At 37.9% G+C, this 23706-nt stretch overlaps 1 protein-coding gene across 4 annotated transcripts in view; it reads right to left on the bottom strand.

Annotated features, from left to right (window-relative positions):
- Positions 1-23705, bottom strand: part of CAMSAP2 (calmodulin regulated spectrin associated protein family member 2) — a 79837-nt gene extending 56132 nt beyond the window's left edge. For all 4 annotated transcript variants that reach the window (XR_014616403.1, XM_084211858.1, XM_084211857.1 and 1 more), the window contains exons 1-2: positions 22992-23705; positions 10474-10733 (exon numbers count right to left, since the gene is read on the bottom strand). Coding sequence is in view for 3 of the 4 variants with exons in the window: in XM_084211858.1 (XP_084067984.1) it covers positions 10474-10733; positions 22992-23130 (399 nt within the window). In the remaining variant the exon portion in view is untranslated. The remainder of the gene's footprint in view (positions 1-10473; positions 10734-22991) is intronic.
- Position 23706: the final 1 nt, after the last annotated feature.

Below are 23706 nucleotides of genomic sequence, written 5' to 3' on the forward strand. Positions count from 1 at the left end.
GCCAGTTACATAAGTTTTCAGCTCCCAATGTTCTGGGAAAACCAGATAAGTTATCCCTCAGTGCTTAGAGGCATATGAGTATTTTTGCTGCTGTTGCTGAAAGTACATAGTACTTTAGGAGGATTGGGGCTTTTTTCCCCCAAAGCTTTGACCTGGAAAAATAAGAATTTTCATATATATGCATCATAATTTGAGAATCAGGATTTGCTTCTCTCCAGCAGTTCTTTGGTAGCATGTATACATATTTCTTTATCAACTTCAGTATTACCATGCTACTTACTTCCCAGCTGCGTAAGTTAAGTTTTCTTTGTATTTCTTCCTGTTGCTAGAGAAGAGCTAAAAGCAGGAGTTGGAGTAAGTTCATCCTTTGCAATCATCTATCTACCTTGTAAGATACATCTTACCATAAAGAATTTATCAACACAGAAGTTATGAGACTTCCCTGACAAAATGAGATACTGAATACATTAATTTCCAATCTTTCTATAGGCAGTCACAACATTATTTTTAACCTCACATACACACAGCTGTCTTTACAGTGAATTCTAAGTACCATTAGATGATTTGGTTTTGCTTTTAGGAGCAGGGAAGTTAAGATCAGGGACAAGGAAAAGAAAAAAGGCAAACATTTATAATTGTGAAGTGAATTTTCTTTCCATCAACCTTCTGTCCATTTCACTGTTTTCCTTTTATGTAATAGGATGTAACCTGGCAGGGTCCTGTAATTCACTCTAACCTTTTTTTTCAGTCCAGGCTTCAAAGTGAATTGGCTGCCTTAGCAAGACAATGCCCCAGAAACATACCAGTGGGATTTACACAATTCTGTCTGTGTAACAGACCAGGAATCTTTTACAAATGTTTATTACCTCACAGAGTGCCCTTAAGAAGGCAACTCAAGTGCAGGGTATTTTCCACCAAAGCCAGTTTCAGCAACATATGGTATAATCAGTTCCAAATTAATCTTCATATGACGGAGAAGAGAGTCAGAAAAAAGTCTGTATTAACCTTTTGCACTGGAGGAGAGAACACATAAGTAAATTGCTGGTCAGTAGGCACAGTAGGAGGTTAGAGATTGTCACCACCTGAACAGGCAATGTCACTGCAGGACAGGCAGCTGACACACACATGGGTCACCTGCAGGCCCTTGCTCACAAAAACATCCCACAAGCCATGCGCCCTACAAGCCTTGGCAAGGTCAGTTGGAATCCTGGGTCCAGTTTCCAGCACAACCTGTCAATAAAGCCATGAAATGGAGGGTGTTTGGAATGAAGAAAAGGTTTGGGGAACAAAGGGCCTGAGAGACATTACCTGCCTACAAGTAAAAGAGCGGCTACAAAAAGGAAGGGAGTAAACGGCTCACGTTCACACAGGCACAGTGGAGATTAAGGAGCTGATACTGCATAATAGATTTTAGAAAGTCTCCTTTTCCTTAAACTTCTTTCTGATGGTATGGTTCTTCTGACAGCTGATAGGGCAAAATAAAGCCCCCCTTACCCCAAACCCCATTTAATCTATAATTTGCACGTCAGCAGGCCAGCATCAGTAAAAAGAGGGTGAGGTGGTACAACTTCTGTAACTACACCTTCAAATTAATGCTGTTGACAAACAGGGAGAAAATGCCATCTATCCTTCAACAGCCCTTAATTGGCACCTACTGCAGTGGTTTGTTGCCTAAATACCACTTATTGCACTTCAGTATATGAGTATCCTTTAATAATGTAACAGATACATCCATTTCATATTTAAGAAACATGTTCCTATATAATGAGATTGCATATTACATACTATATATATTTAATAATTGCATCATGTAAAGTAATCTGTTGGCCCATTACGTGCTTACCCAATATCTACATATTCTCTCTGCTTTTCTTGTAATTTTCTTCTTTTAAAGGCCATAATATTTTTAACCTGACACTTTATGAAACCAAACAGTTAAAAGAATTTCAATGCCCACTTCACATTATATATACTTACAAATATTGATTGCTGTATCTTCTAAATTGTATTCCAAACACCCAACTTAGATCTTATGAAAGCTCTTGCCATTTCAGCTTTAGAGGGATGTCATCAGTCTTGACAGCTGACTGATTTGGATCTCTGGCTACTGCTAGATGATTATATAAATTGTGCTAAAGATAACTTTTTCCATTATTCTAAAATCATAAAGCTGCAGGATTTCTCTCTAACATACACTTTACTTATTTTTCCACTGGTCTTAGGTTCATGGTTTGAGAAAGCAAAGAAATATACTGGGAAACATCCTTTCTTATGACCTTCTGACACATGAGGGAAAACTGAACATAACCTACATTTATACTAGATAGTCAGTTTCCTACAGAACACTAATAGAGTCAATTTAAAACTTAAACTATTCAACAAGTTATCAAATAATATTTTAATGTAAATCTTGTTTTATTTACATAGGACAAATTCTACTGGATTTTGCTTTGGCTGATTTGGAGATACATGTCTGCAAGGTAAGACAATATTTACTTGTTCATATAAACCTACCAGTTCCTATAAACAATGGACATACATGGCTATTTACAGCATTTCCCTAACTGTCACACAAGAAGAATAGATATACTATGGAGACCTTAAGATATTTTCTTCATTCAACCTCAGGAAAAGAAAATCTCTATGTTAAATTCCATAGACTTTGTAAGAACAAAGATTTTGTTATGATACATCTACTGTGATGACAGAGTGTGTTCTCTGCTGATAAAGGCAGGCAGATTGCCAGGATTATGTGTGCAGATTAACAAATGCAGACTCAAAATGTTCTTTTGTACTAGACTGGAGCAGCTGCTGCATTTTGGGGAGTACAAACTGTATTCCTTCAACAGTCAGTGTGGTTTTGTCCCCTTGTTGCTGTGTGTATGTACTACACAGAGCTGGTAGTGAAGCTCTCCTTATGTTTACATGACTGACCCACACCTCCTGCTAAAAGCTGCTCACTATTTTCCATAATAGGAAGAAAGCAGTGCTCTTCAACTGCCTGCTACAACCATGTAAGATTTTTAGCTTTGTGCTAGCCAGTACAAGGGATTTCTCTTCCTTACCATGATTCAAACAAACTGATGAATAAATTACTTCTAGGTAGTCTGTAAAACAATTCACAGATACATCTTTTCCTAATAGCTCAGTTAGTGTGCTCCAAAATATACTTAACCCAGTAGAAGTAAGACCATTCCTAAACATTTATTTAAATAAACCTTTTCACGTATTTAAAGATACAAAGAAAGTTCACAGCAGCAAACCAACAGCCAAAAGCCAAACCACACTACATAACAGTGCTATTGAAACAGGAAGAAAATGTTCTTAAACTGTGTTTAACAAAATAGACCTTCTTTCAAGGTTAATGAAAATACTTCCTGACCTTTTTAGAAAGCATTTTATACACAGTATCTGGCATTCTTTATGGGCTTAATTCATGACATATTTCTTTCATAATTTATTCCTCCTTTTAACTGGTTTTCTTTTTGTGCTTCAGGAGTGGATTTTGGTATGCTTTCAGGTGGTTGTTTTGGGTTTTAAAAATTAAATCCCCACCATCACCCCCTTCTTCTCCGCAAGTTAAAAGCGCCACAAGATGGAATAATAACTAAGAACACAATCAGGAGCTCTTTGATTCAAAATTTGAGTTTGTTCAAGGCAGAAGAACAACTACTTTGCAAGGAAGTGAACAAGACAGACAACAGAAAATAATAATGTATTACATTATCTTCTCATGAGAGGTATGTGGCTTGACTTTGGGAGGTACTACCTTCTCTTGAGGTTCATTTAATTTCCTGTCATTATTCCAAAAGCAGCAGTTTGATTTAGTAGATCATGTATCTCGTTTGGAAGACATATTACAATATTCTCTCCTCATTTTAGTAAAAGATTAAATGCAGTTTCCACAATTTTACATTAGACTAAGCATGATGTGCTGCTATTTCTAAATATTTCCTACTACTTTTAGCTGGCAAAGGCCAGTATAAGGACAGCTCTGTAAACATCTGTATCCATCAGGGATTTAATTGTGGTTCTGAGAAAGCACTTTCAAGGCAATACAAGCAGCATAGTTTATTCAATAGCTCTGCACAACTGAAATCAACTCTACAAGAACTGTTAAAAACAATCAGATTTAGTTACCTTCTAGGCAAGAATTCCTAGTAATAGAAGTTTGAAATGCCAGCTACAGAGCTGGAACCCGAAGACCAAAACACTTCATAGATTTTTGTACTGAAATTAAGGATGCTGGATTAAAAAAAAAAACAAACACAAAAACACACACACCCAAAACAACAACTAAAATGAAAGCTAGAGAAATTGTAATAAGCCTTAGGGTTTTTAGCATTAGAGCTGCTGAAAAGGACCAGGAAAGCATCCCTCCTTTGTATTTTTCATAGAAACAACTTTGGTGTCAGTAGCTTTGCTACCTTCCACATTAGTTGCCACAGCTGGTACACAAGTTGAGCAGACAGCATTCCATGAAAACCCAAAGAATGCTGCAGAGGCCTTTGTGGTTATCTAAGTCTTCCACAAATTTCTCATACTGATATGCAAAAGTACAACAAATCCTATTATAACTCACACTGATAACCTGCATGTTTGGCACTCACTAAATTCTAGACAAACATACTGCAGAAAATATCCCAGGACACTGCCCAAGACACAAAAAAATCCATTTTCTACATACAAGAAAAACATAATTAAATACAAGCAGCAAGCAAAACAAAATACCCAGGCTATGAGTCAACAAAAATTGCTTGAAAAAAAGCTAATAGGACATGAAGTTCTGTGTTAAAATGGTACATGCAGAATGAACTCTGGAGAGCTGCAGCAGTTCCTGTGGCCCAAATGTGAACTGGCACCCTGTGTGTGAGAGAGCCTGGTACAACACTGCTGAGGCAAGCAGGTGCTAGTGCAGTGCTGCCTGGAGTGGGATGATGTATTTGACACAGTAAATCCAGCAAAAATCCTGGATCCCTATTTTCAAGGAAATGAGACCCTTATGAGGAATGTATGTGAAGAGATGAGACTAGAAATGGAACAAAAAATATGGAACCTCTAAAGATTACATTTTCCCAGCCTAAACCCCCAGCAGACTGGTTCTACACAGATTCACAGAACTCAGGTTCTATTTTACCACTATATTTGCTTATTATTTTAATCTTCTATGAAACATGCTACTATCAAAGATATATCACCAGGCAGTTAGAATCTGGTGCTTTAACTAACAAATTATGGTATCTATAGGTTCAAGTCAAGTAACTGCAAATTCTTTTTATATGTCTTCATCTAATAACTAATTTGCAACAGCATGGAATGGAAACTTGTTCCATCATGCCAAAAACCAGAAAAAGAAAATTCTTCAGGGCAGAAACCACATCTTACAATGTTCTGTGAAGTGCTTAGTACATGTTGTGCTGCTTTTCAGACCAGAGTTAAAGGAGCTATACAGCCTGGGAGTGCAGAGACTGCAGCATGTAGCTGCAAGTAACCAGGTGAGCTGCTGCAGCCCTTCCTCAAGGAGAAACACACTGCTGATGAAAGGCACTGTCATTTCCAGTGAATGCAGTCTGCCAGGGAGACCAAAAGTCTGGATTGCAGGATGAGTTAACCACTTATTGTCTGTTATCTCATCCAGAAAGAGAGCCAGGTTCTGGCTGTGGGTACATACACACCTAGCACTATCAATCCCCACTCCTCCTGCCTTCCACAGGAGTTTCGCTGGCTTGGATTAACTCCACCATCAGCTCTGCACAACAGAAAAGCAAAACTGGTGCAAAGGTCCCTGGACTCACCTCTGCTCCTCCTCAGGGGATTCACTTCAGCCAGCTGTGCTCTAGTCCTGGGAAATGGGCTTGGTAAGTGGGCTACCATAGGTGTGATCCTAGAGCCCAACTTCCACGTTACATGCTTAAAAAATCTGCATTTGTGCTCCCTGAGACACTGCCACACTGCAAACCACTAGAGCAGTAAGTGGAAGAAATACAGGTGTTTGCCCCAAACATGCACTCCTGATGACTACTAACTAGCTAATACAGGCACACCTAATTACACCTCAGCTACAGTCCAGATTCACAAGCTGCTACAGAGAAATTACTGCCAGACTTCCTCACAAGACATCTTCAAGGAAGAAGGCAATTTGCAGCTAAATGGATATCCAACTTGCATGACAGCACACTAATTTTTATATTTAAACCCCATACACACAAATAATGGATCAGAATTAAGAAAGAAGCAATTTTGATTCCTACCAGCTATTATGGACTTACTGCTGGGGTTTTGCAGGAGCTTCTCATTCCCTTTCCATCTTGGCTGAAAATTGTAGAATTTTATGGAGGATTTAGGTGTTAGCTGATTAATGACAATAATTATACAGGTGTATAAATTTAAACTAGCTGCTCAGCTGGTTGACTTTCTTGCAACACTATTTTTCTGAATTGAGAATTCAACTCTTGACAAAAGTAATGCTTTTTGATTATATTATGCTTAGCATGGCTTTTATACTTTCCCACACTGAAAATACAAAAAAATATTTGTATGGCATAATTTCTTGGATATTTATACACAGGATATTCACTAACCTTTTTCTAGTCACTAAACTTTACTTAAGAACTAAATATTTTTCAAATGCCTTGCAAGTTAATAACTATTTTTTGTAGTCAGCTAAGAATGTTTCATCAATATACAATAATAAGCTTAGGAAAAGAGATTTTTCTGATGCAAATTTGGTAAAAGTCTGTAATATGACTATATCTATAGACCCTCTAACAACACTGGTTTTAAACAAGTATTCAAGATTTGACATTACTACTCCTCAAGCTAGAAATTCAGATCGTTTTGGCCCTGTCACATTAGGGACAGAAGTCCACTGCTGGGGTAGTTATGCAACTTCAGTTTCCCTGCAAAGTGAACTGAGATGCTGATTTTTTTATTCCTTTCCCCACATGAGAGAAGTGCATTGCAGGGATTTGAGGGAAGGAAAGCATTTCTTCATTCCTCTCTGAATCTGTTATTCTTCCCTGCACTTGAAGCAAATTGAAAGAGACCATATGAATACCAAGTGACCAGCCTGATTAAAAATCAGAATTCTTGTAAAATGATTTGACATGGAAAATAAATTACTCAGTTAATACAAAACTCTTGTTATAATGGATAAATTTGTATAAAAGTCATCTCTGACTTATCCTGCAAGATATATACATTTTTAAAACAAAGAGATCCAATGCTTATATGAGAAAAAAATATTTTAAAAATCCAAATTGCCTTCCTCTTATGTATCTGATATTTGATGGTTTAAGTCAGTTGGGGTTATGAAAGAAATACAAAATTTAAAAAAATAACTCAGCATAGGAAAACAAAGTTAAGCTTGATTTGAATACTGATCTATGCATAAGCATTAGAAAACTATTGCATTGTTATCAGAATCACACTGAATTCTTATGCTATTTCTGATTTTTATAGCAGGTCAAAAATCTCACATTTCCATATGGGGATGCCTGCTGAAGAGAGATTTTTTTTTTTTTTCCTAATGCCATTGGAACTTGCCAACTGACATAAATATCTTGGCAAATTTTTTTACAGCTTAGCTTCCGTAAACTTTTGAAACATCAGATAATTCCTTTTGTACAGAAGTATAATTTCCAGGAGAAAAATACCCTGGTTCTTGGTTCAACATTTTCAGTTCCAAGCTCTAGACTATTTCTGCACTGTTTGAAGTCTAGCAGAGCAGAGCCAAGACCACATACATTTCAACCAGAAGAGAAATAACATGCTATTTGGTTCTTTTGCTCCCCTACAAAAATTAAAAACAGGATGATACTATGAAACAGAGAGTTAACAAAAATAAACATAGAATTAAGTTTTAATATCTTGCAATACATGGAGAACAGAATTTGAGATACCACTGAAGAACCCAGCTTTTGGTTTCACCAGAACTGAAATAGGAGATGTGAACAAACCGAATATGAGAAAGAGTAAAAGAATTAATCAGACCACGCAGGGGAGGCTTTAACAGAAGCCTTTGCTGCCATGGGTTAATTTCACAAGTGCCTCTTTCCTCCCCCATTCCACCAGGGCGAACTGATTTGTATATGTGCACACACCATGTATGTACACACACAGAGAACACAAACACAGCATCTGCAGCCTCTCCATACTAATGCAGCCAAGTCAGCTGGGACTGACGAGCCAAGTGCCACCCAGCCTGACCCCAGCACCAAGCAGCACATCCATTTGCTAGACTTTTCAGACTTAAATATGTAAGGTGCTTCCAAGAAAAGTTCCACCTAAGAGAGAGAAGACCAAAATGCCTGCTTCATTAAACAGTCACATGTGAACTAAGTCAACAATTAATCCCCACAGACGTCACTGTGCAAACATCCAGCCCAAGGAATTCCAAGTCTGTTGGCCACAGCTACACACGTTATAATACATGTGCAAAATTAAAACATTCCATACTCCAATCTCTTCCCATAGTTCCATTTTATATTGTAGCTCACCCCTTTTCAGCTAGAAAGAGTACAGTACATCTGAGAAGGGAACAAGAAATGTCCTCTATTCCTGGGAAAGCAGGCTAGCAAAGGGAATGACAACCATACTATGTTCTATTAAATTACTCAAAAGTACATTTTACATGGATTTAACACAATCTGGTCTACTAGAGGAACATATGTGTTAATGACAAATGAAAACTTTCTGTTCTACATAATTGAAAAAGAAAAAATATTCCATGCTCTAAAACAGGATATACATTTAAATTTGTAAGACTTGTAGAAACTGACATATGGAATAATAGGAAAGAGTATTGGAAGGCACCAAGGGAAAAGATTGTCAATACTGCAACAGCCAGATTTGAAGTTCTCTGCCAACTTTACTAATAGTATAATAAGGAAAAGGGTTGAGGCTTTCCAATTAAAATATAATGCTGCTGCTAGGAATGTGCATAGGAACAAGAACATGGTTTGACAAAGTAAAACTTTTGGGCTTGGGATGTTAGTATGGAGACTACAACTTCACAGCCATTTTTTTTTTGTACAAGGCTGTGTTTCTGCCCAAGCCAGTTGTGTTCCCTGTCCTTGTCACAGCCCAGCTGCCTATGAACTGACAACAGCAACAGTGCACCCATCTGTTACTGGTACTGGACTGGGGACCAGTGCCCTGGGCACAGCAGGAACCTGGGGACATCAACTCTTATGATGTTCATGTGTCAATAACTTCCTGCTGACCATACCTAAACACTGGGAAAACACACAAACAGCCCCACAAGCATGGGGGAAATAGAAAATGACTACTGAAATGCATTTTATGCAATAAGAATTACTAAATGAAACATCAGCAAACCATCTAGGTAATATTGACACCTTTTTTTTCTACTGAGAACTCTGGGAAGACATGACTCTTACAACTACTCTAGACAGGGATCACATTGAAAGAATCAAATGGAGTAACCAGAGGCTCATAAATGCAAGTTATTAACTTGATTTTCCTTCAGAAGCAAGAATAGAATTAAGTTGTGCAAAAACATAAACAGTCAGAAAGTTTGTTTCTTAAATGCTTTGACTTCTGTGATCATTAGGAACACTCCTAACCACCCACAAGTATTGCAAGTATCCTGCAAATTTTTTCATTACTTAGAAACATAGAATTATTTAGATTGGAAAACACCTCTAAGATCACCATAGCTATATTCATTTCCACATGCCTGCATTCTAGAGGCAGCCACAGGTCACTGACCACAAATACTTTGTTTACTTAATTTATTCTCTATATTAAATACAAATATAAAAAGGTGAACATTTTAAATATTTCATTTTAAATTAAGTGAATTAGCATCTTATTCTATCATACTGCCATTTGCTAAACAAACATATGTAGACATCTTTCTTAGAGGTAATTTTTATAACTCAGCTCCAAACAAAGCAGAAACCCCATGACTTAGGAGCTTACTAATAGAATCATTCATCACTTGAACTAATGTTTTAATTAGCAGTTATATAAAGCAAAGACATTTTTTGTTGTGTGTTTCACATTGACTTAAATGTGCAACAGGTGACTATTTGATGTTATTAGGCTGAACTGCCTGCCATTAAAACTTTTTTTTCAAGCTTTTAACCAAAGATTTCTGCCCAATGTTTTCAAACTTTTCCAACACAGAAATATTCACTTACAGTCAGTGCTTAAAACTGAAATCCAAGTGATCATATTGTTACTGCTATATTTAAAAATGCAACATTTTAACTAAGTAGGATAGGTGTATTCTAGCATTAATACAGAAGAAATACACCTGCACTGACAGCTAATGAAATGAAAAAAAATTCTAAACCAAAATAATTATAAACGTCCCAGTAATGAATCCCATTGAACTCCTGTGAAAAATACTTCAACATAATGATGCATTTTAAAAGACAGATCTGTAGGTATTGGGAGTACACAGATGGAGAGGAGAGATGCAACACACAAGCTTGGAACACTCACCATCTGAATTGGTTTTTTGTGAAGATCTCGTTCAGTCACCAACTTTTCTTGGTCAGTGACATAAAGGCCTTTTTGTGCCAGGGCTTGTATAACAGCATCATGACCTAGAAGTGGTTTTGCAGCATCACTCTTGAGAATAAGGCTCCCAGCACGACAGTAGAGCTCGGCAGACAGCAGCAAGTTAACAACAGGTGGTTTAATGTGCTCCTGGTCATACTGGTCTGTGTAAAACGGTTCTCTGAGCTCTTCTGGAACATTTTCTACAAAACACAGAGAGCACAAGTCAGTATCAGAAAGTACAGTTAGAGTATTAGGGGATTTTTCAAAACTATATGTGAACTCAAAATTATGTTAAAGAAAGCTTACTCAAGGGGAGGCCAAAGCCTATACCAGCAATTACGTTATAAAATTCTGGGGAAAAGTTCATACAAAGCTAATATTTGAGTTATAAATAGAAACTTGAGAAAAATTCAAAGTGTCTCACACTGCAAAGGCCACAACAGAAGACCAACCTGTGGTTTACATCATCATTACATTAAAATTTCTTGGCTTCTCCAAATACATGCCCAAACATTCTCATTTCCTTTGGCATGATATTATATAGGTCAGACATATAAAGGCAGAACAACACCCATTTAAACACAAACCCTGGACTCTATTACAATAACAAAATGGAACTGAAACATTATGTTTCAGCACAGAAAAATTCAAGACAAAAAGCAGCCTTCCAGTTTCTGTATATGCAGGAGAATTTTGATTACTATACTGTTTATTTCAAAGGTCATGCATCATAGAATGATGACAATTCAGCAGTTAAGCATAAATATATGGGCTTTTGACCAAAATTAAAATGGAGAAAGAAAAAATATTATCACTTTCTTTCTGACAAAATACTGAGTTCTTATTGTCCTTGTTGTGTTACTGACTTCCCTTGAAATTGTGGTTTTCCTCCTTTTTCAGTGAGCTAGCTTAGCATCCACAGAAAGCTACGCAAGATTTTATAAAATCTATGCTGAGATTTTTAACTCCAAAATTAGCATTCCAAGACAATCAACAATTTTTTCAAAGACTGTACATAACACAATACAGACAGACTATAATTGTCTACCACAAATGTAGCAACTATAAATTAATTAAATATTGTATTAGATGAAATTAAATTATGAGTCAAATGGAAAATAACTTTCAGATTTTCAGGCATACACACTGCAAGATGCTTCATTTTCCTCCTGGAAGAATTTCATTCTCTATTGTTGTAAAATTAGTTAAGCCAACAATATTTATGGGATAAAGAGCATGTGATTCTTTTCCTGATCCAAATGCAAAAGCCCTATTTAATTGCTAGAAGAAAAAAATAAGTGCGTAGGAAAGCAGTGATGCAATTCTAAGTTGCTATTCCCTTTGCCTTCAGCTGGATAAATGGCTAAACAGACAAGGTTTGAATCAGTCTGGAGTAAACAGCCCAGTGAGGGTGGAGCAGGAGAAGAGAGAGAAAAAACAGAACATGCCATCACAAGATAATGACAGATTATCTTCTTCCTCATACATATTCTATTGCAGTTCATGTGCTTCCATTATGGGCTCTGGAAGGTGCCAGCTGCCTTCTAGTTGTGAGGGAAGACACGCTTTGTAGAGTGCAAAAAGTGAAAGAAATATTAACACATGCTTTAAATGCTAGAAGGATGGTAGGAAAGGGTAAGATATTGCTGCTTCTTTTGCCAATTCGGAGTATCAAGGGAAAGAGATATAGTTTGTCATTTGCTTAAACCATGAGCCTAAATTTGGCAAGAAAAGTGACAGCTCTTCTTTAGAATAGAGACCAAAATATACCACCAGCACAACTACTCTGCCCTTTAAAGCACAAATCTAATGCCTTTTATTATCATCTTGTAAAAAAGCCCTACTTTTTTACAAGATGATAATAAAACTGCTAACAAAACTATCTACCAGTGTCAGGAGATATTTCCATGTTCTCTTCCACTTCCCAGCTTCACCTACTGACTACAGGATCCAGAGTCATCCAGTCCAACACAAAGCATTTCTAATTGAGGATCTCAGAGCTGCTACATACCTGCTTGCCCAGGTATTGTTTTCATCTATCTTAATGCTACCTGACCTTCTTTCCTTTCCCTGTTTGACCACACACTGTCTATTTAAATATTAAGCTTGTTTTTTCTGAAGTTCCTAATGATCCATCTCCAGTATCAGGAGCTCAATTTTCATCAGGACTTTATCCTCTACAATTCCAAATGCCAACTCTTTACAAAAGGTTTTCTAATCCTCTATAACTTGAAGAAATTGCATCTTTATGCTATTTCTTCAAGCTAGAGAGGATTAGAAAACTTTTTTTGTAAATATCTCACAACGCACAGGCAGCAGATTTTGCTTTTGAAAAAGACAAAAAACCCCACAATAAAAACCCAAACTAGCCAACCAAACAAAAACCCAAACCAAAATCCACACACCCCCGTTTTGAACCATATGAGAATTTCAATGGGAATGGGGGGAAGCAGGGAGGAACAGATAAAGCCATTTGTAATTTCTTAGAAGACTTTAAAAAAGCCTTATTCCTATATGAAAAAAAAACCAAAAACCTCTTGAGGCAGGAATACTTAGCTACACTCGAACAGAAGTTACGTACTCTGTGGTTCAGATTCGCCAAAGACAAAGAGAGATTTCAAGCCTGAAAATTTGAGCCAGAAGAGAAATCTCAAGACAGTAAAAAACAAACCCAATGCCTGTTAATTCTCTTCTTCTGTATCACTGAAGCACATACAAAAGCGACAAGATGCAATAAATACATTTATCATGAAAGAATGACATCCGCTGCTGGGATTTAGTAATTAAAAACTCAATGCAGTTAAAAAAAAAAATCAACATGATGACTAGCAAAGGCAAATAGAATTATTTATAAAGCTTAGTTCTGTTTCTGAAAATATAGAAAAAGACAAAAAATGACATGTATGCCATTACTTTTACTTCATCGGTGTACACAAAAATAAATCTGGAAAAGAAACTTACTGGTCTTCATAAAAATAAAACCAGAAAAATAAATTTATTAGAAAAATAAAATAAAGAAACAAAGGGCTACAAAGCTGAGGCTACAGGCATATTCTGAATGTATAAAAAATGTGAAAGCATACAAACAAGAAATCTCTAGTGCAACAAGATCAGAATTCTTTACAAAAATTCCTGTCAGACTTCCCTCTGCACAGGAAGAAACATGGCACTTTCCCCCACTTCATAACATATATTAAACTGTTTGATATCACAACAGCTCTTGATAGAAGATTCAAGCTGTGCTCTCAAGTTAGGGTTTAAAAAGGAAACAAAAACCCTCACAGCAGAGAGAGTTTTCTCTGTCTGTTATCTATCTCAGAGTAGAAGTCCTTCTAGAATTGGCATGTGCTGCCTCTGGAGTCCTGTGGCACGGAATTTCAAGGCTCCATCCATTTCTCAGCAGATTACCAGCACAATCAGTAGGGTCAAAAGCCTTTATTAACAATTCTGTCAGGACTAGAGATTGTTAAACAGGCTCTGCTGGCCAGAGAAGAATTTTAACACTAATCCGTAATGTGTGCATTTTACCAGTCTTCCTTTGCCCAGCTGACAAAGAGGAATCTTTCAAGATTAAACTCTGAGGCAAATGACCCATTTTAAAAGAAATACCTTGTTGCACATATTGCCATAAAGTACCACCTGACCTTGGTAATTATGTCAGAGGGGTGGACGGGGACACCGAGTGCCGAGAGCTGAGCACATGCAATGCAGGTGGCACCAGGAGACTGGGGGCAGTACTGGAGACTGGGGGCAGGATCTACCTGCACTCTGCCAGCACCAACAGACCTGGATAAATGCCAGTGGTCACGGGCTGATGCAAGGGAAAAGCTTTTCAACAGACCAAGAGCATAGGTGCAGGTTGCCTGGGGACCCAGCTGTGAAACTCCATCCACAGGGACTTTCAAAACAAGGCCCTGAGAAACCTCCTCTAACTTTGAGGCTGGCCCTTCCTGGAGAAGGAAGCTGAACTAGATGACCACCCTATTTTTTCCTAGAATTGTGAGCAGGACCACAGCTTTGGAAATAATTTTGACATTTTGAAGTTTGTAAATATTGTACTATGAAGAGAATAAATGAAACTAATGGGCAAGTTCAAGACACAGAGAAAAGAACAAAAAAGAAATAATACAACATTAGCCCAAAACTGTAACTCAAATTTAACCACCAGGCTAACTTCAAAAAAGTAATCAATGCATCTTCAGGTAATTTTTCATAAATTATCAAGGAATGAAGAGTCTTGCAGATGCTCCTTCTAGAGAAGAAAGAAAAATTAAAAAATTTTAAGAGCTTATTCAAAACTTTAAAACAAACACAGGATAATTATTGCTCCATGTTGTGGTTTAACCCCAGCCCTAACTAACTTGCCCAGCTGCTTGGTCTTTACCCCACACTCCCTGCTGGGATGGGAGGATAGGGAGGAAAGTTGGAAAAAGGTAGATCCTGCAGGCTGAGATAAAAAAGTTTAATAATTGAAATAAAGTAAAACATTATAACAATAATAACAATGAAAGGGAAAACCAGAGCCCATTCCCAAGCAGCTATCAGTCCCTCCCAGCCAGCTCCCCCAGCTCATGCTGAGCACAGCAGCCATGGTTTGCAGTGGCTCTGTGGCCAGCTCAGCTCAGCTGTCCTGGCCACGCTCCCTCACAGCTCCTCCTGCACCTCCTCGCTGGCACGAGGCACGGAGAAGTCCTTGACTTAGAGAGAGCACCACTAAAACACCAGAGTGCTATCAATAGTGTGCTTACACTGAATCCAAAACACAGCACTGCACCAGCTACCAGCAAGAAAATTCACACTATTCCAGACAAAACCAGAACACTCCCCAGTGTGAGATAGAAATGCAACTAAACTTTCCATTTAAACAGACCATTTTAAAGGAAAGGAATGTTCTAAAATTAATTCACACATAACACTACCAAATTTACCTTTAGAAGTTGCTTTATAAGAAAACCTCCCTGCTCAGATAGGCATGAATTACTCCTTGGAAGACAGTATGAATTTGTTCTGTGGAAAAAAACTGCTTGTGTTACTGTGAAAAGTCTACATTTTTTTAAAAAACAAATTGGTTTTTTTGTAAAGTTTCCACGCTTCCACAGAGATGAATACAATCCTTTACACAACTATTGAGTTTTTCAAGTTTATACCAGTGAACAATTTCAGATTTATGAATGCTTGCCTTAAGAATGTCCAAAAGCTTAGAAGTCTTTGTCAACAAGGTCTCTGTGTTGTTTGTTTGTTTTGCTTTTTTTTAATTCCTGAGGACAATAAAACAAGTTAAAATATTTTGCCATGGGCTTTCTAATTAAATGATGCCATCATTTTTGGGAGCCACAAGGTCACAGTAAGCCTCAATCTAGAAAACTTCCTCTCTACAGGTTACTGACATCAATGCACAAAGATATTAAGAAGAAAAAAATGTTTGTAGAAGACTGAGATATAATACAGAATTATTTAATGAAAATTCTAATACCTTTAACCACCTCCTAGTGCAAACCAGTAGATGAATGTATGCCAAATCTTAATGGACTTCACTGTTTTCTGCAGGTCAGCAAAGGTATGCTTTTGCCAGGAAGTGACTGTGTCAAGTTACCTCATTCAGACTCCCACTTGCCAACGAGGATTCTGGTGTCATATTTACAATCTGGGCACAAGACAGCAGAGCTTGCACAGAAGTCAAGAGTCCAAGAATTGAAAACAGGTCAGAGAAGACAGAATTATATTATTTAACTTATGATGAATTTTTTTTTAGTGGACTCAATAGAAGAGGGAGACATTTCAATTTACTATTTTTATTTGGAGACACCATCAAGAAACAAGACTTTTAATCAGGAAGTGGGAAACAAAATGAGAGAATAGAGATTACAAAATTTTGTTTTGTTTTGTTGAATCAGTCTGCCACTTGCATTGTTCTTGGCTAGCAGGCTGTAGGTGTACTTCTGTCTAGAGACAAGTATCTGAAAGGACAACACCCAATTCATGGCACACTCAACCTCAGTATAACCATTCTTAGCTTTGTCCACCTTGCTAAGATGAACTCAAGAGATGCTTGAATTTAGCATCACAGAAGTACTATGAATAAACAGATCTTACCCTCCTGCCTCTAAATGCTACAAAAATAGAGCATTATCCACTGCTTCAACAGCTGTTCTGCACTTAAAAGGGATTCCTCATTCAAAAGAAGGAAACAAACAAAAACAAACAAACAAAAACCCCTCAAACTAAAACAATTTAAAAAAACCAAAACCCAAACAAAACCCTAAAAAACCTTCCAAAACCCAAACACAAACCAACAAAACCAACTCCAAAACATTTAAGGAAAAAACATGCACAGGCTCTATTTTCATAGCCTAACCAGACTTTAGTTGTTCTTTGAACACTGCAAATCACAAAATAAATGCTCTATTAATTGTCACACAAAGTGGCTATCCCATCCAATATTCTGCCTTCAGTAGCACAACATGAAGTGTGCCTCACAAAACCTACAGAATGTGTCTGGTACTGGCATTTCTTATTAAAATGGGAAGATTGGCATCTAATTTACTAAAACCTGTGTATTGATTCAGGTTTAATAAACAAAATAATTCCTTAGAATTAACCCTGCCAATAAGGGGATCAATTTTCATTAACATAAATGCCTTCAGAACTTACTTTTGGGAGAGGCAAGTTATAAGAAATTTAAAGATAACAGTATAATTATAATCCCATCTCACCCAGCTAGCACTTTGATGACTATTATAGACAAGTCTTTATTTAAATATCCTATGGAGTATGGAAAAAGCTGTTTCAGAAAATTAGAGACAAACATTTCTTGAACTTATTACTAGACTTCATTAAGCCAAAGAAAACTTTTTGCCAGCCATAAGTAGATAGATGTGAATGGACACATCTTCTTTGGTGTCTGGCTTACAAGTTCTCTTAGTGTAAGACTGCTTTTAACTGAATTAAAGAAAACATACAGGAAACAGCTAGAACTATAGAAATCTTACATTTGGCAAATAGATTTCAAACATTAAATTTCAACTCTCTAGCGGAAATGTTTATTATTACCACCTGATGCAGTAATAATGTATTGTCCAATTGCACAAAAGAAAAAGGAAGGGGAAGGAGGAAGAACTCACTCTACTTTTCTTATGAAGTCTTGAGAATTTTTCACTTCTATCCTCATTTTCCAGAATGATCAGCAAAAACGGTCATTCAGAGCTCTTGGTTTAGCAGAGCAAGTATTACAAGTTACTCATTTCATGAGTGGAATTGTATTCAGATGTGCTAGCTGTAGAATGGAAATTACATAACATCTTACTGAAAAAGGGACCCATTCCTGATCAACAGCATACAAATACTCTTGAAGTTTGAATGAGAGCCACCTTCAAACATGGAGTCACTCAAGTAACACAACAGATGACCCTAAATCATAGGGTGAAGGGGAAAATTTTAAACTATATCTGCAGTACTAACTGCAATGGTGGTCAAAAAATATAAAGAGAAACCAGGTATAGGGAGAAGAATCTCATCACCTGAAATCAGCGAGCGTTGTGCTACAGTCTGTCAGATCTGTTACATTCTGCAGACCCGCACTTAAGAGTTGTTAAGGCAAACAGGCTCAAAGGCATGGGCTCATTGAAAGAACAGATTCCATATCCCAGAGGAGGTCCACTGTCAACTGCCAATCCTGCAACTGTCCCCTTACTGATCACCTTCCTTTACATTTGTACATGCACAGTCTACAACTTCAGAGGACTCTGTCAAACCCAACAGATCCAGAAGTTCATACAATTTTATGTATTTACTTAAAAAAAAGCGATCTACACTCAAACTACATTACAAATGTGCTCTACAGAAAGGAGTGACACAACCACCTTCCAAGTAAAACATCTCAGTAGATGATGTGTCTAATCCTCTGATTTTAATAGGACTGACTGAAGTATCAATTTGTCAGCAACTATTTTAGAGAGGTGATGGAATCTATATTAAAAAATTCTCACAAGAATCTCAAACATTTGTTTTGAAACTCCAAACCCTTCTACAAGCTTTAGCTACTGCCAGACTGAATACAAGTGAAGAAATGACTTCTGCTGGAAAAAGATTAAAATGTGTTCTGGCCTGCAACACCCAAAAGATGAGAGTATTTAGCTACAACTTGTTTCTGTCAGATACACAGTGTTCATTTCCTCCTTTCATGGTTCTACTGGCAACATGGGCAAAGAGCAGTAAGCAGCCACATAGGAGTTCTGAAAACATTAATCATCAGGAGAAAGCTATTTTTAAGTTTCTTGGGTAATATTTACTTGCAGATGATGCAATTGTAATCTATTGCCTCAAACACCTATAAATGATGCATTCAATGTTAAATTTAAGGTTAAAAGGTATACTGACTATCTTATTTTGACTTTGGAAAACACAAAAATGTTTAGGACAATTGCTCAGACTTTTGCAACTTTTATTTTGCTTTTAGTATATTCCTGTCAAAAAAAAAAATCTCATGCTAACCAGTCAAATGTATTACTGCAGCAGAATAATATATTGTATGGATAGCAAAGTAGCAACAGCTTTAACTTGATTTAAAACCGTTCCTATATTTTTCTGAAAATCAGACACAGATATACTCTTAACTTTGTAACTAAAAATAAATTGGATGAAAAGCTGTTTGAAAAACCATTTTCCAAGAGTATTCAGATGTCCCCTACCAAATGGGAAGAACATGTACTTCCAGGTTCAAGAGCTTACATCTTTCTTCACACTAGACAAGGTTGTAGAGAAGTGATTTCAAGCTATAGAAGGATTGAAATCACTTTGGAGGACAAAATTATAATTCAAGATTATTTTGATAAGTGGAAGGAGTGGTTTGAAAATAGGATGCAGTTATGTAAGTATAGCTGCAAAGCAGGAACCTACAACAGTACAATTATAAGATGGGAACAACTGAGTAGGCAGCAGCTCTGCAGAGAAAGATAGAGAGCTACAGTGAATCACAGACTGCATGAGTCAACAATTCTAGGCTGATGCAGAAATGGCAAACATCATATTTTAGTGAATAAATCAGAGTATTATCAGTTGGAAATATGAAATAATTTTTCAAATTTACCTTGTACTGGTAATGGTTAGCTGGACCAATAGATCTAGATTTAAGTACAGAGCTCCAACCACAGGAAAATATTATACAAAAAAACAACCAAGGAAAAACAAAACCCCAAACCCCTAATAAACACAGAGAGCAAAAAAGTTTGACCTACAAAAAACTTGGCAAAAGACATCAAGATTCTGTTCAAACATCTAAAAATAAATAAGGTCCAAATTGACTAGAAGACATACCATTGAAAGTCTATAATTAGAGATTTTCAAAAAACAGGCTAAACAAACATCTGTCAGGAATGATGTATATTTGGCTCAGCCGTCTTTAGGAGCATGGATGGACAACAAATTTTTCAGGCACATTTTCTATTACTATAGCAGACTGAGAAGGCAAAAACTTCACATTCCAGAATAGTGAAACGCACTTCTGTTGCTTTAGAAATAAAAAGAGCACAGACTACCACAACATCAAGACATTTTTCAACTTATTCCTATGAAGTAAGTCCCATCATACTTTTAAGTTGGAGGTTATAGTGTCTATACAGTTCATCCAGTTCTCTGGGAAGAAATTTTCTGTACTGAAAAAGTTAACTGCCAGCATTGGGAGACAAGGCTGAAATCAAGTATTTGCAGATTTACTTTCTAAAGCCAAATATTCCCCCTTTTATACTTCACACTTGTTAATTTTCCCCCTTTCAGTTACTACAAGTTGTGTCACTTAAACAATTTGATTATTACAAAACATTTAATCTGACATGTCCTAACACTGATATATAATCCTACACACCCTCAACACTTAAATATTAATTCCTTCTTGAATTAGTATTTCTTAAACAATTCTTCATACAAGATGCCTTCAACATGACTCTTAATACATTCTTACTCTCCTATGACACCTCACTAATAGCACAACTTCTTTTGACCTGCCTGTGTTGTGGGCCAGACTCTACACTTGCAGTTTAACCAAGGACAACAGCAATAGACAATTTTTCTCTCAGTTTTTGGAGCCAAGTATCAATGAAACACCAAAAGTCATTACTGATGTTAATGAACAGCGTCTATTTCAAAGAGCAAATCCACAACACATAGTGAGGCAGTATCAACAACTCTGATTGCACTGAAATGTAGTTTTAAGACTGTGAAAGCCATCCACTGAAAGATATACCCCTTTGATACATAAAGATTTGGATTTCTTTAATGGATACATGGTTGTAACAACCTATGTTTTTCCTCTATGAAACTGAACTGCATTACTTTGTTTCATAGATGGTAGGGAAAAACCCTTCACCTTCCCCTGCAGGCTTAGGGAACTTCAATACTTCAAGCATAAAAAAAGAAATAAAATGTGGCACCCATAAACACACTAATCATCCTTTGTATTTCCTCCGTACAAATGTATATAGCAATAGTTAGAAGACATGACTGAGGCTGTGATTTATTCCCAAGAACTAAAATAATTTAAGAAACCCAAACTTCCTTCCTTCTTGGAAAAGGTGAAGGTCAGTTCTTCTGTTTCACTCCAAGTATTAAGGAAGCATTTGTACTGCAGACATGCAAGTCCTGTATATTGCCTCTCCCTACTTCTGCCAAACTCCTCTTTGACATTTCTAGTTACATTAACCTAGTGGAAGAACTGGGACCAGAAACACTACAAATGTGTGTGCTTACCTCTCTTCCTGCTGTTACATTACTGCAGTGATTAGAGAGCAGATGGAGCAATTATTCCCTCTAATCATATTTTATTTGAGCATCTCAGAACAACCCCAGTTATGAAAGGAAAGCGTAAAGGATTTTGTTTTGGAACACACTTTCTATAAAAAGTAGCAGAAAAGTACCCTGCAAGTGGCTTTACACATCCAATAGAAACTCAACCAGTACGAACCAAGACATTTCAACCATAGGTTGGGAATCTGTCAAACTCCAGTAGAAAAAAGTTTTCAGGTTAGAAGGCTGGGTTATATAATTGCACAAGGATTGTACACTCAGAATCCTATGAGTAGACCCTATGGAACCAAGCTACCCAAAAACATAATGATTTTTGAAAATGTTCAATTAGGTATTTCCAAGAATTTTCTCTACTGTTTTACCTCTCATACCTGCATAGCTAATAAAGCCATATATCAAAATATTACTTTTCCGGATTTCAAAAAGAAAAGCAAGCAAAGTTTATTGACAAATCTTTATATGGAAACAATATTTTGATCTTTTCTTTCTTTTTGAAGTGATACACTCACTGAAATTTCACTGGATTCAAGCACTTTAAAAGTGGCTTTTTGGAAGCATTGCATCGAATATTATGAGTTCCCAGAAGCATGTCCCACAAAGACATGCTAAATACATAACAACATCCTGGCCCTAAATGTAAAAGGTGCAATACTCCATAAGGAGGAACCTTTCCTGTTATTTTACAAAAAACAGGGGCAAAAGTAATGATTGTCGATATCTACCTCACCTTTCAAAAAATCCCATTATTTTTAACCAACAGAAAATTAAATTATTACTATATTACAGCTATACTAAAGCCAAAAACCACAAACAATAAGCAAACAACCCCAACTCCCCCCAAAAAGCTAAAAAAAAAAAATTAAAAAAAACTAAAAAAAAAAAAAAATCCAAACCAAACAAACAAAACCCAAACAAAAAACCCCCAGCTTGGTAAATTTTCAAAATGCTTCCCTCAGAAGACCTCTGCAAGTCTGGTATTCCTCAAGGCCCAATAATATTTCAGGCACAGAATAATAGGTCTGGTATTCCTCAAGGTCCAAGGTTTTCAACGACAGAGCACTGATGCCATTTGGAGGCATTACAAATCGATTCCATTTACACTTACAGACAAGAAGAGCCTTCTGTATTGTGCAGGCCAAAACCTGGCACTAAATGCTCTTTTCCCTGAAACCCTTCTTATTGCTTAAACACTCAAATGGCTACAGGCTACTGTCACACATGTCAGAACCCATTTCCATTGCTAGCTCCCAATTCTGCTCCTAAGCAATACCAGAAAAATTTTCAAGATGACAGACAAACGTGGATTGCTGGGGTTTTTTTCGCATTGTAAAAGTGTGACCAGAGTAATAAATAAAATACCATTTACAGAGATCGATTCACTCAGGCAAAACAATATGAGTGCCAACACGCCAAATTTACTTGCTGATGGAAACAGTGGGACTACTCCAAAAAGACTAAGCGTAATTAAGGAAAAACAAAAGAAAACAAAAAAAATCTCACAAGGGGTAAGAGATCTTAAGGATAAGGGAACAGACCAAAAGCATTTCCCACACATCTCCCCCCCTTCTCAGCTCCTCAGGGAATGGCTCGCACGTCCTCAGTAGCGAAGCAACCAAGCAGGAACCAGCATCAAAGAAAGGGAAGAAGGAGACGCCACCTACCTGTCCCAAAGGCTTTGGCCACCAGCCAGGCCAGATTACAGGCGATTTTCGCTCGAGAGAAATCATAATGGTCAAAGGGTTTGATGGCAGGAACAATGAAAGTCTTCCTCATCTCCTTGGCGTCTGCGGCATCCCCCATCTTCTCACAGGACCCCCGGCAACTGGGAACTTACATGGTTGTTTCTCCGTCCTCCTCCTCCCACGGCCGGGAGAGCCGGCTGTAAATACGCCGACAGCAGCTGAGAGCAGCGCCGGACCCAGCTGTCCGTAAAGGGCTAACACCGCCTCCCGCCTTTCTCTGCACAGGAATGTAGCCGAGTCCGAGTGTCCTCTTCTTCCTCCTCCTCCTCCTCGCTCTTTGTCTCAATTCACTCACGCCGCCGTCCCCCCGCCTCCGAAAAAATGCCCCCGGCGGCCCCGGCCCCGCGTTCCCTGGGGAGACCCTGCGGCCAGGGCTGGGCGCCCCAGGCGGCCGCCAGTCCCCCGGCCCGGGGCGGGAGCCGCCGGCAGGGCCCCCGCAGCCGCCGCAGGCCGGGACGCGGCCCTTCCCAGCGCCGGGATGTCAAAACACCGGGGTCCGGCTCCAAAACGCCGCACGGCCCCGCACCGCCCCAGCGGCGGCCTCTGCGGGCGGGGAGCAGAGCTGGCTCCCCAACGCTGCCCGGCGGCCCCGGCGCCCCCCGGCCGGCCCTCGCTGCCCGCGCCGCTCGGCGAT

Source organism: Fringilla coelebs, assembly GCF_963513975.1.
Source record: "Fringilla coelebs genome assembly, chromosome: 9".
Classification (NCBI taxonomy): Eukaryota; Metazoa; Chordata; class Aves; order Passeriformes; family Fringillidae; genus Fringilla; species Fringilla coelebs.